Below are 22,515 nucleotides of genomic sequence, written 5' to 3' on the forward strand. Positions count from 1 at the left end.
GATTTATAGAAAAAATCCGCCAAATACTGGCTTTTTTATATGTAAAAAAGAGCGCTAGTGCTGGACAGAAAAATGAAAGAATTTTGAAGAAAGAGGAAAAATCAGAAGTGAAATGATATATATTTATATATTTGCGTGATCTTCTGGCGGCCTGTTCGTGCGGGTGGGGGAAGGGGGTAAAGAAGAAAAACACAATTCGTATTGAACTCTAATTAGTACTGAATAATTTCAGAATGTAATTAGTACTGAATAATTTCAGAATAATGTACATATATATATATATATATATATATATAGACATGTTGTTACTTGATATTTCTAACTTCATGAATTGATTTTGATGAAATTTGGAACAATATTTCTGTATATGAAGCATTATTGCCACTTAATTTTGTTCAAAATTAGTCAGGAGGCAGAGAGATATGGGACAATTTCTTTTTTGTTGTTTCTGGACTCAAATTTACAGTCTTGTATAGGAGATTCCATTAGAGTATGTCAACTGGTTTTGCATTTTATCCAATTTAATTAAAAAATGGGGACAATATGCCTTATCCTTTTTTATCAGTTTATTTGACATTTTAATACTGAATTAACTGATTTTTATTAAATTTTGAATATGGGTCATTGTTGTCACTTCTTTTTACCTCCAATATTGGTCAAGGGCCACCATGGCCTAATTTTGGTGTAATGTCACCATACGTCTAGTATCTCAAAATTTTATCTGAAGTTTTGGTAATCTAGTATCTCCTAGGAAGTTTATATACTTTTGATTCGTGTTGTTCTATCAATCTCTAAATTAAAAGGTGTAGACATTTTTCACTTTTTTCAAGTATCATAAAAATATCCTTATTTATTGGCTAAAATAGGTCACATATTTTAATCATTTATGTTATTTTAGTTTGTTAGTAAGGTAGGTAGTCTATACTTAGAGCTAATTAAATATCTCTAACGATTTGTCATACAATCTTCAAATTTGGCATAGTAAATTGGATGTCAAACATAACCATTAAGGTTTTCAATTAGACAAACATGCAGGGGGTTATTTTACACACAAGACTAATCGTGTATCTCAATAAGAGTTTCTCATACAAAATTGAAATTTTATACAGTTAATAACATACGTGAATTGTAATTCTTGTAAAATTGTTGAGTCAAACAACAAAGTGGGTGGGAAATTTGCCCAACAAAGGCTTCTTCATTGGAAACATTTTTCAATACTGATTAGCCAACAAAAAATTCATGTTTTTTTCATCTGTTGATGCATATTCTGTTGAATTCTCTCCTAATGCACCTTTACATGTATCATGGTAGAGACCACTGTCAATACTTTATCTCACTTGTACTTGCTGCTAAGCATTACTTTTATTATATTGCTCGCAACCACTATTCCTTGGTCCACCAGTCCGACCCTCAAATCTCACCATCTTGGGCAGGAGAACACCACATGTTCTGCGGTGTCCTGTTCCCCGCAATCATGACATTGGTTGGTGATGCTGCTACCCATCTGTAAGTAATCATGAAAACACGCGTAACCAACTTTTTTAAATTTAGCATGAAATCAGGGATGGAAACATTATTAATTAATTGAAATTATATAGATAAAAACGTTTTAATATAGTTCAGGCTTGAACTTTAAAAAGTCCCAGCAATTTGGAATAATTAAAGCTACTTATAAAAATAAAATCTGATCTGGACAACACGTGACTTCTTTGTCAGCCTATTATAAATTAGAGTTACACATTTTTTTTTTAAATGAAAAGTACAAAAAATTTTATTTCAATAAAAACTTCTGATATTTTTTGTTATTGAATTATATTATTCATCGTAAAACGTTTTTTACAATAAGGAGTTAATAATTATTAATAAATCAATATATTTAAATTAAAAAAATTAAAGTTAAAAAAAGGAGATGAAGTCTGATTCGAACCGATGTGCCTTCCCATAAGATCCAAATATTTCATTAATTAAACTTTTATTTGGCTACAACTCTGGAACTAATGAAAATAAGTACCATTTATGATATATCATTGAAAAACTCTCAATGAGGGCTTATTATACAGTTAAGAAAAAATCCAAATCCAAGAATCCTGAATTCTGGGCTTCTTTGGACACTTTTGGTTCAGTCAATTGCAATCAAAAGGGAAGGCACACAACATATGATGTTATAGCAGTCCTACATCCAAAATTTTAACATCTCATGGCTAATCATTTATAAGTTATGTGAGATATGTACAGACGTCACGCCAAAACTAGGCAAAATGGATTCAGGGATGGTCATAAGGTATATTTCTGTTGAAATCTGGAAACCAACATCTTTCACGATCACAATACTTCCTTTACTTCGTGTAAGGAAGTAAAAATTTAACTCTAGAAAATATTTGTGAACCAGTAAAAAATCAAACACCTTTTAACATTTGTAACCTATTTTCATAAAAAAAATAATAATATATTACATCTTAAATTAACTTGTTCTGCAAATTAGGCTCAGCATTAACTAATAGTTTATTCTCAATTAATCACATACTTTTCATTTTTAGCTCATTGAATAGTCATTACTAAACTGCAGACATTTTTATTAAAGCTATTATATATATATATATATAAATAAAGGAATATGAAAATAATGTTTGCTATTACCCCAACGAAATGTTTTTCTTAATATTTTTCTTACTATAAAAATCATTTGCATAGGAAAATATTTTTCAATTAAATATAAGAAAGAAGTTTTTTAGTTAAAAAAACATTTTATATTTTCCAGCAAGTGCAAAATATCAATCAATCAATCTAAAACCAAGTATTTATACATTTTTCTAATATTTATTTTTATACAATCAATTATACGCTTATTTGTAATAAATATGGCAGTGATAATCAGTATTAAAAGTTATAACAATAAAATTAGAACTAAAGATAACTGCTGCCAACTATTCGCTGATCTTGAGCCAACTGTTTGATTATAAGTAAATTACTGGTGGATAATGTTTGTATATTTATTTTAAACAAATAAATAAAATTAATTTTATGACTGTTTCTTTATAAGTTATTATTTTTTTCTGGTTAATAATGAAATCTAATATGTTAGTAAATTAGTTTGAATTCAGTTCTAATTTATATTCGGTATAAAAAAACAACTCAATAAATTTGAGTGATTCAGTAAATAATGAATGAAATTAATAGCTTGTTTTATAAATCCTACTTTGATTTATTATAAAATAAAAATAAAATACTGTTAGTCATATGATGACAAATAAAAATGTAAATTTTTGATTACCTTCTACTTTCCAAATTAGTTTAAGGTTTTTAATGATGTAGCTTTTTGTACAAATAATTAAAATTATACTAACCTTTGGCGTAAAAAAAAATTAGAGTATGAAATAAATCTATGCAGAATTATTCTGAGTTATTCACAGAGTGTAATAAACTTTCAGGACATCTTCTATTGGGAAAATAAAGAAAAAAAACGTTATTAAACATAGGTCGGAAATGATTTGTTAGCAAGTATTGGCTGGCGAAATGTTTTCCCCGATTTCTGCGCTTTTGGTAAAATTATGCCAGATTGTAATTCTTGGATCCCACTTTAAGGGATAATCTAAGTGGGGTAAATTAGGTGGTTTTATATGAAATCTGACCTGAAAAATTGAAGAAAAAATAAGTCCCAGAACTGTGTTTTTAGCAGTTATAGAGAAATCTGGGGTAAAAAACAAACGATTGGGGTCGAAAAACACACTATTTTATGTTTAGCATAAAATAATGGATGGCGTTAAGTGGGTAATAAATACGCAAAAGCTTTAAATGTAGAGAATTTAATTCCTAGTAATATGGTAATAATAAGATCCACAGAGACTAAATACAAACAAAAATTTTGATGTTTATTAAAAACAAAACATGAAAATGAGAAAGATCTTAACTAGGTATTAAACTAAACAAGATATTCAATATTACAAAAAAAAAGAAGAATTTAATATCTTAGAAAAAATAAATACAAAAAGAAACAATAAGACCAGCTTACAATTAAATTAACTGCAGAAAATGTCCTCCCCCACAGTGAATACAGCATGATGCCCGACAAACTCTGATTTAGGTGGGTTTCCGTACTTCAACAGAGTTTTTTTGTATCAATGTTCCAATTTTTCAAGTCAGATTTCAATAAAACCATTAAATTTGCCCTTTATTTGTGTCCCAAGAATTACAACCTGATTTAATTTTATCGAAGGTGTAGAAATCAGGACAAAATATTTCGCCAACACTTGCTAACAACGAGTTTGCGAACTTACGTTTATGTGGATTTTATCATTTATTTCTCTAACAGAAGATGTCCTGAAATTTTGTTACATTCTTCGTGAATAAGTCTGTATACATAAATTCATTTCTGTTAGTATAAGTTGTCCTGAGAGGTGTTGACCAAACTTAAGGGACTAAGTTTGGCCTACACTAAGGCATAAAAATAAACAAACAAGAGATAGATATTAAAAATTAAAAAAAAACAACTGCCAAAAAAAATTGCTCTTTTTGTTCAGTTTTGGTTCCATCATGATTTTGTATTATATTAGCAAAACTTCATTTGAATTTTGAAAATTGAAAGATTGGTTGTAAAGATGTAACAATGTTTCAGAATAACTGTGATCTGTTAGATTGACAGTATATCTGATGCATGCAAAACTTAGTCTTCAACTTAACAAATACCCGTTTGAATTTTGAAAATCGTACGATTGTTTGCTGAGATATTATAAGAGCACCCCCATTGCACCTCCCAAAACAGCGTCCCACAGGCACTACATTTGTTATCAGTTGATGGTGATGAATGGTCCAGCCTTGCACGAGATGTTCGCATAATCTCAGCACTATAGCCTCACTCAGTCCCCACGGGAAGCCCATTATTATTAACAGATATTTTATTAAACAAACTTTTTAAATTTATTGAATATTATTTTATTTCATTTAACGTAAATCTAATTCAATTACTTTTGTAATATTATGCATTCAATTGATTTGAATAATTCAATTCAAACCCAGCTAACACAGTTTGCAGTTCATTAAAGTTGAATTTCAACCGACAAATTTCAATACTACATATATATATATAGCCTGTGACACTCCCAGTAACATAAGAATTAAAACACTAGATTATACATCTAAATCGGTTCAGCCATTGAGCAGATGTAGTAGGACATACATACATACCAACAAACAAACATACACCCTAAATATATTACACTCCTTTTTGGGCAATTGTATAAAATGTTCATGAGAACAAATGCCATATCTCCCTTGATTTTTCCACTGCTCACAATTTTAGTTACTTGTATGTTTATTCAATAAAATTTTATAATTTAAGAACGGATTGAGATATAGTTTTTTAATCTGGAGTAATACGATTCTAAATTATAATTGTCAATTAATATTAAATAATCAGAAGTTTCACTAACCCTATTACATGTACACATATGTAATAATTCCTATTAAATTACATATACATATAAGTATATAAAATTTTATTTCACTAATAACTTCTTTTTTTCATTTTTTTTATTGTTATTATTGAATAATTTATTTATTGTAAAACGTTTTTTTACTCTCACAGGTAATTATTAATAAGGCAATATATTTACAGTAAAAAAAAAAGAGTTAAAAAAATAAAAAAGGAGATGAAGTCTGATTCGAACCAATGCGAAATGCCTTCCCCTTATAGATTCAAATATTTCATTAGGTTATAACTCTGGAACCAACGAAAATACGTACCACATATGATATATCGTTGAAAATCTCTCAATGAGGGCTTCTTATTACTGCAGTTAGGAAAAAGTCCAAAATCTAAATTTGTTTAGATTTCAGGTTTTCTTGGACACTTTTGGTTCAGTCGATTGCAATCAAAACCAGAGGTGCACAACTAGATGTTATGGCAAGTCCTAAATCCAAAATTTCAACTTACTATGGCTAATCGTTTTTTTGAGTTATGCGGGATATGTACGTACATACATATGTACAGACATCACTTCAAAACTAGTCCAAATGGATTCAAGTATGGTCAAAATGGATATTTCCGTTGAAATCTGAAAACCAACATTTTTCACGATCACAGTACTTCCTTTACTTCATACAAGGAAGTAAAAAGGATGGTGCGTGGGTTTGTTTGTTGTATGTGCTCACATTTTTATCTTAGCAGCTATTTGCTCAGAGCAAACCAATGGTGGTGTGGCGAGCAGCTGCGCGCAGGGAACAAACAATTCATTCGTTCGAACAATTTATATTTTTCAAACGATTCATTGTTTGAAAGATTTCGATTTATGCAAAATTATATTTGTGTTTTGGGTATAAAAAAGGAAAATATTGGAGCTAGAGCTGTGTTAAAAAATCACAACTCAAGAAACAGCTAGCTAAAAATGTTTAGGATTTTGAAGCTTTTGTTGTACGCTAAATTCATAAACATTATTTAGTTACAATTGGCAAAAACATTTAACAAAATCATGTTGTAATGAAACAAACCATGTAACATTTTCGTGCCCGCCTTTTTTCTAGTACTTATAAATGTTCCTTAAAGAATTTTTTCAAATTTGTCATACTTATAAAAAAACTTTATTTTTTACAATTTTATTTTCCACACAGTATATCATAAATATTTACTTTATATTTGATGTTATCAATTATTTTAATAAATCTTTTGTAATTAGTATTAAAAATCAATAGTATAGTTAAATGTTTTTCATAGATTTTATGTGTTGGTAATTATGAACGTTTTGTTTAGTGTATCAAATTTATTAATTTTATTTTCTGTTTAAAATGGCTTAATTTAATTTATTTATGTCCATTTTATTATAAAAATTTTCATTTTCTGTGGGTTGTATTAAATATTTATTTAACTAAACATTATCTATCTACACTTCACTGCACGGGTATGTAAAAGTATCATATTCCCCTGTACAGTTTATGGTTCTATTGATGATTATACTATGGCAGGCTATTTTAAGTGAATTCTCCCAATTTAATTGCGTTGTTGTAGAGTAGAGATAAATATTAACAAAAAACAAGACTGCTAAAAGAAAAAAATATTACTGACAAACATTACTTTATGGTTCTATCGTGGTTTTGTATTAATAACTAGCTAATTCCCTGTTTGAATTTTGAAAATCGGAAGATTGGTTGTGGAGATATAACATTTCCGAATAACCGTGATCTGTTAAATCAAGAGTGTAGCTGATCCATGCAAAAGTTAGCCTTCAACCTACTAACAAATACCACATTTGAATTTTGAAAATCGGATGATTGTTTGCAGAGATAGTATAAGAGCACCCTATTGTACCTCCCAAAACAGTGCCCCAGGGGTACGCCTTTTGTTACCAGTTGATAGTGATCTGTCTAGCCTCCCATGAGGTGCTCGCATACCTCAGTCTAGCCTCACACGAAGTCCTCACAGGAAGCCCATTATTGTTAAACAGAAATTAAAAAATTTTTTTTTAATTTTATTTAATGTAAATTTAATTCTACTATCTTTGTAATATTATTCAGATTCGATTCATTCAGTTCAAACCCAACTCACACAGTGATAAAGGTTCACAGCTCACAGTTTATTAATTTAATTCATTAAATTTGTACTTCAACCGGCAAATCTCTGGTGTTATTTTTGAGGAAACAAGATCAGATAACAATATATAACTAAAGATTGAGAAATTTTTAACTATAATTTCAGAAATGGATGAAGAAAAGTACAAGTAAATTATTTTTAGATTGGGAAATTTTTGATACAGCCACCATTCCCAATCATCAAAAGAAAATCTAAGATTTTTCTACAATCATTAGAATCCTTAGAATTAAAAAATCAGAACATTCTTAATGTTCCTGTTTGTTATTAATTTTTTAATGTTCCGGTTTTTTAATTCTACTTATATTATTAGAGCAAAATAATTAGGGAATAACTACACAAAAATTTATAGTGATAAAAATAGAATGCAGAAGTATTATTTTTTACTGCAACGTATGGAAGACCTGCTAAGTGATGAACTGCAACTTTTATTCCAGTCTATCTGGACCACCAAGCAAGTACACTTAACATTTTTCATCACTCTACAACATAATACGTTGATTTAAAAGGTTAGCATATGCTCTCCAAAAATAACTTTTTTTTGTGGATAAAAATAATTAATTTCTCCCTTCTCACTAAGTGTATTCAGTTCTTTCCTCATAGTATGCACAAACAACTAATGCAATAACGCATAGCTATGTCCTTACAGCTCAGTCCAATCACAGCAAGACATGATCACTAAATAAAGATTTAAATTTTGTGATATCATTTTATTTATTTTTAATTACTATAGAAAAAATTTATTTTTTTAATATATATACAAATTATTTATTTTTATCTTTTTATACCCTTTTACTACATTTTATTGAGTTGGAAATTTCTTCTTAAATAATAAGTCTGTAATTTAACGAATATACAACAGTATTTAATCTTTATTAATAATGATTAATAAACTGTTATACATTCTTATGCTTAATAATATTTCTATTACCCTACTATAGATTATTATCGATTAATATTCTACAAATATCTAGATCTTTTGCAATTCTGTTAATAGATCCTGGTTGAATAATTGTGTAATATTATCTAACCACTCAGATTTTTATTAATGCTAATAAAATATATTTTATTTCTACATCCAAAAATATGAGTACATTTAAATTGATTCTGGGTAAAATAAATTCTTTCACATAATTTATTGTCATAGTTTTTCTGATGGTGTTTGTTTAATTAATCCCCCTGTAAACGGGTTTAAATTTGCATTTTTTTACTAATTAGATGATTCACTTTGGTTTTGTTTTTGTTTAATTTCATTCAGAGGGGATAAAAGTAATTTTTTGTTGTTGTTTTGTGTTAGCTATCATTCTACTTAACTTCAGACTGGATTAAATGATTTTTATGAAATTTTTTATATGATTATTTCTAAAATAAATATGGGATCATTGATGTCATTTAATTTTGGTTACAATTGGTTAAGGAAAGCGGGAAAAAAGTCACCATGGACCTCTTATCTCAAAATTTTATTCAAAGAGTAAAATAATTTTCCTAAGCCACAACCTTCAGTAGCCAGGATAACTTTTTCTTCTAAGCCAGAAAAGTTAATGCAACTCTTTTATATAATCAGGTGATTGATGAAGGAAGTATTAACTTCCTTCATGATAGTCACTTGCTGAATATTTCTGAAGACCTTTACAATCCCCAATTAATATATCTTGTTTATTTTTTGCAAATCTTTACGGAACCATGAAATTTATTTAAAACTATAAACTTTTGAAAGAATAAACCAAATCAAAGTGTTATAAATAAAATTTTTTTCAGTGACAGCTAGCATTAAGGAAAACAAAGTTTTTTGATAAATATTGGTGGTAAATGGTTGTGGTTTATTGTATAGCATAATCTGAGCAACCTGGTGATCCAATTATAAGTTTTAAAATTAAGATGTTATTGATTACTGCATCAATTATATAGCAACATTTGTGTATTTATTAATGTTATTATGCACAAAGTATTTCTTAAAAAAGACATACTTGTTTACATGCAATAATATAATAAAAATTATGATTTCCAGGTTGGATCATTAGCTGCTTGTTTTATTGGGCAACGAGGGCATAATGTTAATGTTTATGAATACAGAAAAGGTATAGTGAGAAATAAATTTATTAATTAAAAAATAATTATGTTCATTATTTAGTTTAAGGTTGTTATAAATAATTGGTGAATGAATCATTAAATAATTTATAAAAATACAGTTGAGAAAAAACATAAATCAGCCACTTCCCAAAATAAAGAAGAAGCTAAATTTCAAATTTAACTATAAATTCTCACATATTAAAAAATAAATGTTAAGAACATGATGAAAAAATGAGTAAAATAAAAAAAAGATTGCCGCAAAAATTGGTATAAAAAAGACATATTTAATTTAAATCTTTTCATTCTTAAAAAATGTTTTTTTTTATAATGCATTCTGAATAAGAAAATTACAATTACATTTTCTGTAATTAAATTACTTTCTGTGATTTATTTTCTTGTTATCATATTTTTTACAGAATGGAAAAGTTCAAAGTTAAAATTTGGAACAAGAGATTTAAAAGAAAAAAAAAAGAAAATTGTAATAAGTATATTTATATATATTCCTATCAGCAATGATACTGCAGAAATATGTTTCAAATTCAGTATAAAATACAGCTACTTTTAATTAAATTTCAATGACCCTTGTTATCAGTTTAGTTTGATCTTTGAGTTCATCATCTTTTTTCTTTCTTTCTTTTTCATCGTTTTTTTTTTTTTAGTTCATCATCATCAGCATCTGGGGTTGTAGCTGGCAACATCATGTGAACTCTATTTCTCCTCTTCTTGTAATTTCCAACCTTCACCTCATCTATTATAAGTTGTCAAGATTCCAGTTCTCTAATCATGTGTCCTAACCAGTTTCCTTTTCTTTTGTTACTAATAAAACAAATTTATTAGTAACATCTAAAAATTATGAAACTGCCATAAACTTACTTAAAGCTTGTTATGACAACAAACAATTAATTGCAGCTAAACATGCTATGGAAATTATTAATCTGAAACGATTAAAAAAAGAAAATTCTGAAAATTTATCTAAATTCATTGATCAAATTAATTCAAATATTAATGCATTGAAGAATCTAAATATTGATTATTTATATTATAATACAATGAATTACTCAAAATTTAAATTTAAATATTTTAAGAAACTGGGAAAAAACATTGGAAAATAATGAATTTCAAGGTTAGAACAACTCATTTCTTTCTTAGAATCTAAGCGTAAATTATTTTATTCCACAGACACGATTCAATGTAATGAAAAGCAACAGCCACCTAATGTAGGTTTTAGCGGAAAAAAATATGATTATTCAAAACCTAGTTCTAGTACAAATGTATTTTATGTAAATAATTCGAATGATTCTATGTGCGCATTATGTAAAACTAGCAACCATCCATTGTATCGATGTGATGAATTTTTAAGTTATAATGTTAATGAAAGGAAAAATTTTATATTCAGAAAAAATTATGTCTTAATTGTTTAAGAAAACAGCACATTTCCTCTCATTTATTCAATAAGGTTAAGTGTATCTTAGGTATAAGATTCGATTCAATCCACTTTTGGTCGGATTCTCAAATGGTAGTTTACTGGTTGTCATCGCTTCCTAATTGATGGAAGATATTCATTGCAAATAGAGTTTACAAAATTCAAGAGCTAAGTAAGGAATGCTTATGGAAGCATGTTCCTTCAAGGGATAATCCCACAGACATCCTGTCACGTGGTTGCATGCCGGATGCATTAACCTCGTCACAACTCTGGTGGAATGGTCTATCTTTTCTGAAGGAAGAGAAGAACACCTGGCCATCCAATTCGCCTATCATTTCTATGAGTCCACCAGATTTGCTCAAGGAAGAGAAGAAATCTAGCAAAACTAATGTGTTTTCAGCTGCTCTTCAAACTACAGACGCTGTAGAAACTTTCAAAACCATTTTCTTCGTTCACATGAACATTAAACATATTTTAATATTGTCGTCGCTTCATTTATAATTTAAAAAATAAAAATAATCGTATACTGTCAGATCTTTCTTTGGAAGAAATACTTATCTGTCATGGCGGGCGGCATACATCTGATCCAACTCCACTTACTCCTGGACATTTTCTAACCTTCACCCCATTAACTTCCTTACCTAACCCTGATTTCTCAGGCATTAACGTAACTATTTTATGTAATACTCTTTGTTTGTGCATTAAGTTTCATTTCATGTATTGTATCACAAAATTATAATTGGTGGGCGATGTGTTCCATTCTATGAACAAGCTGTCTGGTGCTGCGCTCTAATATGTACTAGCACTCACCAGCAAGTCTGTTTCGTACATTTTATTCTCTGTTAGGATCCCGCCTAGTGCAGTCGCATTATTCATTTCGTCCGGATGGACAAATAGTGTTAATTATATTCTAAGTTAGAATCCCGTACAGTACGGTCATGCTTTTCGTTTCAGTCTGGATGGTTGCTTAGGCTTAGTGTTACTTGATAATGTTCAAGTAAATTTATGTGTGAAAAGAAATTAAACACAATTCATCAACAACAACAAGGCATTGCTTTATTTTATCATCATCATCATCTAGCATCAAAAAATACAGTCCTCACTAGCTCTAAATTCCACCAAACATTATATATAATAATTTAAACAAATTAAATTCTTATAAAGAAAATTTAAGATTCACATTTGAAATAGATAATAATAGAATGTTAAATTATTTAGATATCAATATTGAAATAAACAAGGACAACCAAATTGAAACATCAGTATATAGAAAACCTACATGACAATTCACAAACCTACATGACAATTCATAAAAAATCAAATCACTCTTGATCTCATAAAATTAACACTTATATAAATATGATTAATAGAACAATCAAATACACACATACTCATAATAACAAAGAAAAGTTAAATAATGAAACAAACATCATAAAACATAAAGCGGTTGAAAATGGATAAGATACTACTTTAATTAATAATATTTTTTAAGGAAAAACTATTAAAACACAATAACAAAATAACTACCTTACAAACAATAGATAAGACACAAAAGAGTGAAAAAATATACATAAAGTATTTACACATTAATACATTACTAAAACTTGCAATAAAGAAATATTTAACCAGTATACAAACCTTATAACCACATAATAAAATATTTAAAAAAACAAAAATAATAATAACATAAACAATCTCTGTGGAATTTATAGAATTAGATATAATGATTGTGATGTTATTTAAACAGGAAAAACAAACAGATAGTTTAAAACTAGATTTCTTGAACATTATAGAAATTACGAAAATAATAAATTAGGTTTATCTAACATGGCAGACCATTTAATAAACAATAAACATTTTATTTCTGATATTAACACAAATTTAGAAATATCAGAAATTAATAAAGATGACAAATTAATTTTATTTAATACATAAAAATTAAATGTATTAAAATAGTAATTACACATATAAATATAAACAAAATTTCAATTTGATGGAGACATTCTCATAAAAAGTGCAACAGATAGTAGCACTCATGTAAATTAATACACAATTTACTAAAAGCAAGCACTTACTGATCAATTTGATAAAGGAAAGATCGTACATTTAGCTGTAACTACTTTACAAACTCACATACAAAAATAATAATTTGTATTGTGTATTAAAGCAATTCAATAGTTCTTAACTTGTTGGTAGAACTCAATTGATGGAAACTACATATAGCAAAGCTTTTGCTAGAATCTCTTGATAATTTGCTTGAGTAACTGATGCATTTTTTCTGTTTCAAGATATTCGTAGAACAGACCTGGTAAAAGGGAAAAGTATCAATTTGGCTCTGTCTACACGTGGATTAATAGCATTGAAACAAGTTGGTTTAGACTTGATTATAAAAGATAATTCTATTCCTATGAAAGGTCGAATGATCCATAAAAGAGATGGACAGTTGACCGAAATACTATATGATGCTTTAGAAAATAAGGTAAGTAAAATAATAAATTATTATAATATTATAATATTATAATATTATAAATTATAATATTAATATATGAAAATTTCTTCAGCGCTGAGGTTTTATATAATAAACAAAATCAGAAAAAAACAACATCTCTGCAGAATTTAATAAAAAGTATCTATCAATCTATTAATCAAATTTTATTATTTATCTCTAATACCAACACCCTTTAATATATATATATATATATATATTAATAGATCAACCCAAGTAAAGAATAACTGAAATAGGATTACTCACCTTATTTCTTTAAAGCAGAAGCGCTTTCATGAACTTAATTCGCACCATCGGCTGCATTACATTTATATATATATTTCAACAACCATCATATGCTAATAAAATGCTGCAAAAAAATTCTGAAAGAATAGTTTTTAATAAATAACAATTTCAAAGCAATTAATAGACAGTATTTGAGTGCACATTACTTATGAACGTTAAATAGAATACACCATTTTTTTTTAATTTGTAAACACAGTAATATTAATTTGTTAAAGAAAATCTTTTAATATGGATTTTTTGGAATAAGATAATTTATTAATAAGATAATCCCTTACAAACTACTATTTTGAAACTACTTGAAGAAGCCAAATATATAATGTATATACACAGGTTTGGAACCAAAGTGGTTAAGAATGCTCTTACTACTATTTAATGCCAGTAATTCACTATTCAATTAAATAATTTCATTACTTTATTTTTTATTTTTTGCTTTTACAGTGCATTCATTCTGTTGGAAGAAAGTTCCTTAATGAAAAATTAATTACAGGTAAGCCATCTTTATTACTGACAAATTATATTTTACATCAGAAGATAGGAAGTTTATGATATGTTATCTAATTCAACAAAAGGCTGATAAAACTTTCAGCAAACCGCCGTATATTCACTGGATAATGACGTTACTAACAAAGATTATAATTAAATTAAATAAATGAGTATTTTTATTTTTCACATGTTATATTTTTCACATGTTATAATTTCCATTTCTTATCAGCAACTATTAATTGGGTGTTAAGCCTGTAGTTGCTTAAAGAAGGAAATATATTTTTTCATTATTATATTTACTTTTAGCAAATCTTTTTACACACCTTACGCAATTACTTCAGTATAATTAATAACTTACTTCAGTCATATGTTTATTTTAGATTCAACAGTTGCTTACTGTAGAAGAAGTTAATGAAAAGGTTCTGATGCTTATAGAGATTATGTTATATAAATTTGTGTTTATAGATTGATGTTTTTATATGAATAGAGATTATGTTATATAAATTTGTATTTATAGATTGATGTGTTTATATGAAGAAGATAAGATGTATGAAATGTTAAAAAACAAATGAGGTTACAACTTTACTACACCCAATACTAGCTAACCAAGAAGCTGGAATGCTGAACACTACATTAACTGCTGACGTTGATATTGTTTGTTTTTATATTTACTGTGTATGTAATTCGTTTAATCATGGACAGTAAATAGAAAAACAGTAAATCCTGCTCACTCAATATTGGACATAATATAAACTTCCGACTGTTGGAGTACAGAACTTGGTGCTACTAACTTCTTAATGTTCATTAAATTGTATTTCATGGATTGAATGGTAGAGTTCTAAGCCAAAAATATAAGAATATAATCGTCAATTTCATGGCACAAGTGACAGAATACTATTTGCTATCGCACCAGTCTTAGCCTATTTCAACAATTTTCCCATGTCATCTAATAACATTATATGTCACAAGGCATTATATTTCATATTCAATTATCTTATAAAAAATAAATAAATAAATATTTGTTCCAGTCGACACATATATGATCAAGCATCTCTAACTGTTCCTGAAACCTTTCGCCAATGACAGTTCATTCTAAACAACTATAAATATCAAATATATACATGTGTATAAGAAAAACAGTAATATTTGTAAAGTACTGCTACAAATTAACAATCCAGTTACTAGTTATTGACATATATTTTTGGGAGAATGAAATGTATTTATGTTACATTACAAACTAGATTGTGTCAGCGCTAGATGATTTTGTGCTCTAAGTCAGGTTCTTTACATTACACCAGTCTTCATTCTTTTCTACTTCCAGCTAAAATTTTAAGTTCTCACATTTTTTTTAGATTGTCTAATTTCTACTCTTTTATGACCTCTCTTTTTTGCACTATCTGCACTGTTTAAATAAATTTAGTCCTTATCTCATGATGTGCCCAGCCAGTTACCTTTCTATACTGAATTGTTCAGATTTATCTTTTTTTTCTCTTTTATCCTTATAAAAGAGAAATTTACGCTTATACCATAATAATTCTTTCTTCCTCTTAAATGCTTAGCTATTAGTATAATTGTTCTGTTTTTTGTTTTCACTTTTATAAATCTTCAGTTAAAGTGCTACACTAAGCATTTGTATTATTTTACTTCTTCCTTATTTTTAACAGACATTCATCAGCTTATTGCCTTTCACCCTTATCACTTTTGTTTTTCTAACATTCACTTTCATGTCTCACTTTGTCGTAGTGCGTCTAAATTTGGAATGATCAGCTGAATATTCTCTGCTGCAACATCTGTACTTCTGTAACTTTTTACAATGATATTGATCCCTTCATCATTTTCTTGAGCACTTTTATCACACCTCTAACATATTTATTAAAGTGTTTTAAATCTGTTTTTATCTCTTGGGAATTTAAATGCAGGGTTTTTGTTTGAATATTTAATTTCATTGCACAACTCAATAAGCCCCCTTTCATTTCATATTTCCATTGTGTACTTTCCTGTAATTTGATGTTACATTCATCTCTTTTCCTACCACAGCATTCCAAACTTCCATTATTATCCTGTAACAATCTTCACATTCATATTTCTTCCTGTATGTTAATCTTTCAAGGCTTCAGATAAAATTAATTCTCTATAATTATAGTTTCATAAAGTTTTAAAATAAAAATATTTCTTTTATAAAATAATTTGTTATATTTCATACATAACTTTAAATTTTTTAATTATTGTAAAAATTTAATAACATACTGAATTGTTAAATAAATGAATTTATTTTTCAGCTGCGGAGAAGAACAAAAATGTTAAATTTAACTTTAATCACAAATTAGTTCATGCAGATTTGGAAACAAATATCATGGAATTTGAAATGTAAGTTATCTTTTTAGTAATGTCTATTAACTTTTTCTTTTCCTTTAATTATAAATAAAAATGAAAACACTCATCATTAACATTAAAAAAAATTAAATATTTTAATATGTTTATATTTTACATTCTTGGACTAATATAACTAGAAGTGCAATTAAATTTTTTATAACAAAACATTTTCAATAAAAAAAAAAAAAAAATCATAAGCTAGTAAAAGACAGGCTAGCTAACAAAACAAGCCATGTTCTACTGTCAGCAACGCTATGAAGGAAGTAAAAGACAGTTTCTGAGATCTTTCAAATAAAAATTTAGAGAATGACCTGAATTGTATACAATGGTTTGGTAACAAGGAATTAACTATCATAAATTTTGTAATTTTAACTCTTTTTAAAATTATGATTTAAAACTAAAGAATTTGATTAATTTTTTTCCTTAATTAAGAGGTGAGAGTGGAGAAAGAATTACTGTACATGCTGATTTGATAATTGGAGCTGATGGAGCACATTCTGCTGTACGTCGTGAAATGATGAAGCAACCTATGTTTTATTTCAGTCAAACATACATAGAACATGGATATATTGAGCTCTGTATCCCATACAATAATCAGAAGGAGGTTAGTGATAAATGTAATAATTATTCATTATGAGTAGTCATTATTCATCAAATATAAAATTCTTAAACTTTACAACTACAAAATTATATATCACTCTCTTGGGTATAAATTCTTGTTGGAGTTCTGAGACCATTTCTGTTAATGATACTTATCTTAAAAAATTTAGAAAGCACTTAATACTTTATAGTTTTTCTTGTCTGTATAAGATTTCTGCCATTAATGATAATATTACCACAATTTCCACTGAACAAAAAGAAAGATTAACGTCAAAAGGTCTCCAGAAAAAAATTTGTAAATGAGTCATTTATAAATATTATAATGTTGTTGAGGGGAAACATTTTCCTGTCATATTAAATGGCAACTAAGTTCTATGATAAGTTTATGACCCGTAAAATATTTCAAAATTATGGGTTTATTGGTATTTTTTTTATTTTCTATTACCTGTAGAATACCAACTGAAAATATTCTAGGTATTGTGGAAAGCATTTTTATTTTAAATTTAAAAAATAGTTTTTTGATTATTTGTGGAGTGCCCTACAATTATTTCAATTTAATAAGATTAAAACAATGTTGCAATATTACTATGGTAATAAGAATAGAAATTTATAAGTTAAAAAATCTTATGTCAAACACAATTATTCTGTTTTAGTTTGTTGCTGAATGGTTTTGATGGCATGTGACACTTTATTACCTTGTGGTAGTCCTGAGAAGGCCTGTTGTTGTTTATTGGCTTCGAAGGCTCGTAATTTATAACCTTGTGGTAGCCCTGAAAAGGATCCTTTTTTTGAATTAGCTCTGGAAAGAGCTGTTGGGTCCAAAAGCTGGTCTCCAGCGAAGTCAACTTGGCGGTAGTGGAAGAGTTGCAGCTCGTCAATTGAAATAAGACGAACTTCCCCTCAGTGGCAGTTGGGTCCCCACTGTAGTGTGGCAGTGGTGGCCCCCAGAGTCCTGCAGTATTGAGTCAGCACCAGGGCGGTGCTGACTCGGATCCCCGAGTGATCCCACGCTGGCCAGCTCCTGCTCCTGAGTCCACCGGCCAGGGCGATTGAAGCCCGGTCAGCTGGAACGGGAAGGTAGTGTTCATGTCCAGCAGCTCCCTTGGTGGGCTGGCCGGGCCTGCTGCTAAAAGATGGTTCCTGGCCGCCTCATCATGAGACCTCCTAGCAGATGCCAACATCCCTGCCAGAGCAGCAGGCCCTATGTTGGGAGAACTGCGCAGTTATCTGTGCAGCGGGAGTGATGCTGTGCAAACGTGCACATGTACTGTACTCCTGCTGACATTTGAGCTGCTACCGTTGCCATCTGCCGATGTTAAGTTAGGCATATATGTGGTAACAGGTTAAATTTTGATGAATTTCATATATAAACAACAGTGTGTTGTTATATAAATGAAATGTTTAGAAATTATTAGATTACATAAGGTAAAAATTCTGAAAACCAACCCTAATTCCTGAAATATTTTCCCTTCTCATCCTTGTTTATTGATATCCGTTTTCTCTTTACTATCAAATTACAATCACCTTTATTTAATTCTAATTTATTTGATTTCACCTTTCTCTTCATATTCTTTTTCTATTTCCTCAAATTCAACTTAAAAGGTTGGTATCCAAACTTATTCTGCCACTGTTGATTTAAGCTTTGATTTTATTTTGACAAAATAATTCTTTCACTGTGGTTTTTGTAATAGCAAACATACTGTCTTATGTTCTTGCTTTATTATTAAAAAATTGTTTTAATGATATTTTTATTTATAATTTATTTTTAATAATATTAAAATAATAATATTTTAATAATATTAAAATAAAATATTTTATAGCTGGAAAAAAATTTCCACCTTTTACTGCATTCCCATTATCTGATGTGTTCCTGACCAACAATGTTGTTTTTCTCTCCACTTTACTTGTACTTGGCAAAACATTTGCTTAGTGCTTAGCCCCATATGTGGTGATTGTTTCACAATCTGCTACCTGCACACCCACAGTTGCTGAGGCTAATGATAGGATAGAATATTACTAACTTAGCTAACTTGCTCATTTCTATTTATTTGTATTAAGTAGAACTTTTATTTGTAATGTATGGTAATATTTGATCAAATTATAATTTTAAAAAAATTTTCAGTTTGCCATGCCAAAAAATTACTTGCACATTTGGCCCAGAAATACATTTATGATGATTGCTCTTCCAAATTTGGACTGTACATGGACTGTATCTTTATTTATGCCTTTTAAACAATTTACAATTCTGGATTCACCAGAAATGGTGTTACGATTTTTTAAAAAGTATTTTCCAGACTCAATCCCACTTATTGGAAAAGAAAAACTAATTTCTGATTTTTTTGCAACAAAACCGTCACCGCTTGTTTCAGTTAAAGTAAGTAGTTTGTGTATGAAATATTTTAATTATAAGTATATTAATATTTTTAAATTTATACTTTATAAAATGAAATCAAATTAATTGAGAATTGTCAGAATTATAAGCAAACATACCTGGCAAAATAAAATTTTTATTATTATCATATATATAGTATTGAATATTTGTTAGAATTGTAAAGTCCTGGTTTTCCTAAATATTAAGTTGTGCTGCAGTTAAAGAGATGAAATGTACATGGTTAGTAAAGTATTAAGAAAAATCTGGAGTGTGCTGCTAAAAAGCTACATTTCACATACCGCACTCAGTTTCAAAACATCAGACTGCACATCTAAACTGGTTAAAAAGTAATATGACTCAAAACTTTTATCTTTAACCATTTATATTTGATAATGTGTTGCGTTTTTGGAAAACATTAATTATGTAGCAGTAACGATGGATAGCTCAAACAGAAATGAAGTAAAACTTGCTCTGATTGTTGTAAGATATCTCAGTCTGGAGGAGGAAACTGCTCAAATTTTGATTAAGTATCTTTGCAGTGTGCGGAAAAATACAAACTTGAAGAAAAGTTGGTTTGTTATACTACTGATAACACTAACAGTAATTTTGGTGCTGTGAAGAGAAATGGGAATGAAAATATGTTCTGAAAAGTTAATTTATATATACCTATTATAGGAATTGCTTGTTCAGCCCATATTGTACACAATTCAGTACAAACAGCACGTGATTCTCTACCCCTGGACATAGAAGTTATTGTTATAAAAATTTATAAATATTTTCACATATATACAGAAAGAGTAACGAAACTTAAAGAGTTCTGTGAATTTGTGGAAACAGATTACAAAAAAGTATTATCTTATAACAGCACAAGCTTCCTTATTTTGTTACCTGCAATAGAAACAATTTTTTCATTTTTGATGGCCTAAAATCATACTTCTTATCTTGTGACAAATGCCAAAAATTATTTGATTTTTTGAAAATCTAGAAAATGAAATGTTTTTGAAATTTGTATATGGTACTCTACAGTTATTTAATAATGTAGTTCTGAAGTTGGAAGCTAATTCTGTCACAGCAACAGATGCATTTCAGACATATTTTGAATTAATTTGTCAACTTCAGGAAAGAAAAACCCACAAATTTATACCATCTTCTGCCAAAGAATTGCTCTGCACTCTAAAAGAAAATAATGATGTTCAGAAACAAAAATTCTAGAGTTGTGAAGAACCAGTTTTGATAAAGTTAGTAAGTTTCAGTGGATAAAACTGAAATTGCCTGGTCTGATTTAGAATAGACTGTACAAGTTGTTAATGAAATTATAAAATATTCCATAAATATTGATGACCTATTTGATGAACGTACATTATTGAACCAGGTAATTCAAATCCAAAGGGTAGGTTGTGGTTCAAGTTCTGAAACAGTACCAGATACTATTGAAGAGAAGTGGAAAGCAATTTTTAAGGTGTTTCAAAGGACTGATATTTCATGTAGCAGTATTTCTAAAATGATTGAGTTTGCGATGTCTTTGCCTGGGACATCTACTCCAGTTGAGTTTTTCAATTATGGGGATCATTTGGTCTGCATAAAGGAGCAGACTTTCAGTATCTACTGTTAAACATCTGCTAAATCTTAAAATTAATTCAGAACTTTCTTGTTGTAAATTTTATGATGTAATTGAAGTAAAAAAAAAACATTTCTGAAAAAAGTCATGTTTAGTGAAAAATACAACTGAAAACATAAGTTTAATGTTTCAGTAAACTGTTAAGTAATTACTTTTAAGTAATTTCAAAAATATGTCCCGGGTTGGAACCAAAAAAAATATGTTTATATTATCGAATCCTGGTCAGGGATGGCATTTTCACATGCTACAAATTACCTCATCCTCTGAAGTAATACCATTGGTGGTTCCGGAGGTTAAAAAATAAAACACCATGAGAGTGAAAATGATACATCTGCCAACATAATTTTCATCTGCTCCACCACCATGATAGACAAATGACTGACTCTACCTTAATAGAATATAAATACAGAACAGCTTGTTAACCGCTATAAAATACCAACCATCTTGCTGGCAGCTTAATATCAGCCACTATCCAGTAGCTACCCAGTGCTATCTAACACTCTAATACAATTGAATTATGATAATAGTCAATGATTTCCCTTGAGAAATAATTCTGATTATTAATGTAGAAGAATGATTAATTTTAAGTACAAGTTTATTTACTATAAAGAAATAAAATTATGAATTCATATGTTTCAGATTAAATAAAACATCAATAATTATGATTCAACAGATAAAAGTAAATATACACTTTTTTTTTTCTAGTGTAACCCATTCAACAAAAATGGGAACTGTATGATAATCGGAGATGCAGCTCACGCAATGGTGCCATTTTATGGCCAAGGTATGAATGCTGTAAGTACAAAATTTGCAGAAATCATGTTATTGAATTGTTCATAAATATCATATATACTCAAAAGGTAGATTTCAATATTTTTCATGATGAGTTTATGCAAACAAAAACAGATGAACAAACAGATGAGTTTATGCAAAAAAATGCAATTTGTTAAAAATTACCTACCTTAGAATTGTTAAAAAAATTTTTTTTACTAAAATTAAATATTCATCAGTTATGGCTTTCCTGTAGCTATTTTTTCTCCAAATTGAGGAACTAAGGTTTTCATTATCAAGTAAAATTTACTTCTTGGCTCTTTTTACCAAGAAGAGCAAGTCTGCAGCAGAAACTTATCCAATGGTTTAATAGGCCTTTGAGGATGATTGTTTGTCACGGAAAGTCTACAGATAGCACAAAGCGTTTTTGGAAGGCCGT

At 28.6% G+C, this 22,515-nt stretch overlaps 2 protein-coding genes across 4 annotated transcripts in view; one reads left to right on the forward strand and one right to left on the reverse strand.

The window, feature by feature from the left end:
• cn (Kynurenine 3-monooxygenase cn) overlaps nucleotides 1-22,515 on the forward strand; it is a 40,712-nt gene that overhangs the window by 12,455 nt on the left and 5,742 nt on the right. Inside the window, exons 2-8 of the mRNA XM_075356404.1 lie at nucleotides 9,585-9,654; nucleotides 13,358-13,548; nucleotides 14,299-14,347; nucleotides 16,623-16,710; nucleotides 17,149-17,320; nucleotides 19,439-19,690; nucleotides 22,011-22,100. Coding sequence (XP_075212519.1) covers nucleotides 9,585-9,654; nucleotides 13,358-13,548; nucleotides 14,299-14,347; nucleotides 16,623-16,710; nucleotides 17,149-17,320; nucleotides 19,439-19,690; nucleotides 22,011-22,100 — 912 coding nt within the window. The remainder of the gene's footprint in view (nucleotides 1-9,584; nucleotides 9,655-13,357; nucleotides 13,549-14,298; nucleotides 14,348-16,622; nucleotides 16,711-17,148; nucleotides 17,321-19,438; nucleotides 19,691-22,010; nucleotides 22,101-22,515) is intronic.
• LOC142319300 (2-acylglycerol O-acyltransferase 2-like) overlaps nucleotides 10,224-22,515 on the reverse strand; it is a 67,690-nt gene continuing 55,398 nt past the window's right edge. For 2 of the 3 annotated variants that reach the window (XR_012755166.1, XR_012755168.1), the window contains exons 7-8: nucleotides 13,822-13,937; nucleotides 12,766-13,374 (exon numbers count right to left, since the gene is read on the reverse strand). The gene's annotated coding sequence lies outside the window, so the exon portion shown is untranslated. Of the gene's footprint in view, nucleotides 10,582-12,765; nucleotides 13,375-13,821; nucleotides 13,938-22,515 lie in introns of those variants that run through there. The other variant, XR_012755169.1, reaches the window with a different exon arrangement.

The sequence above is a fragment of the Lycorma delicatula genome, chromosome 1, assembly GCF_047948215.1.
Source record: "Lycorma delicatula isolate Av1 chromosome 1, ASM4794821v1, whole genome shotgun sequence".
NCBI lineage: Eukaryota > Metazoa > Arthropoda > Insecta > Hemiptera > Fulgoridae > Lycorma > Lycorma delicatula.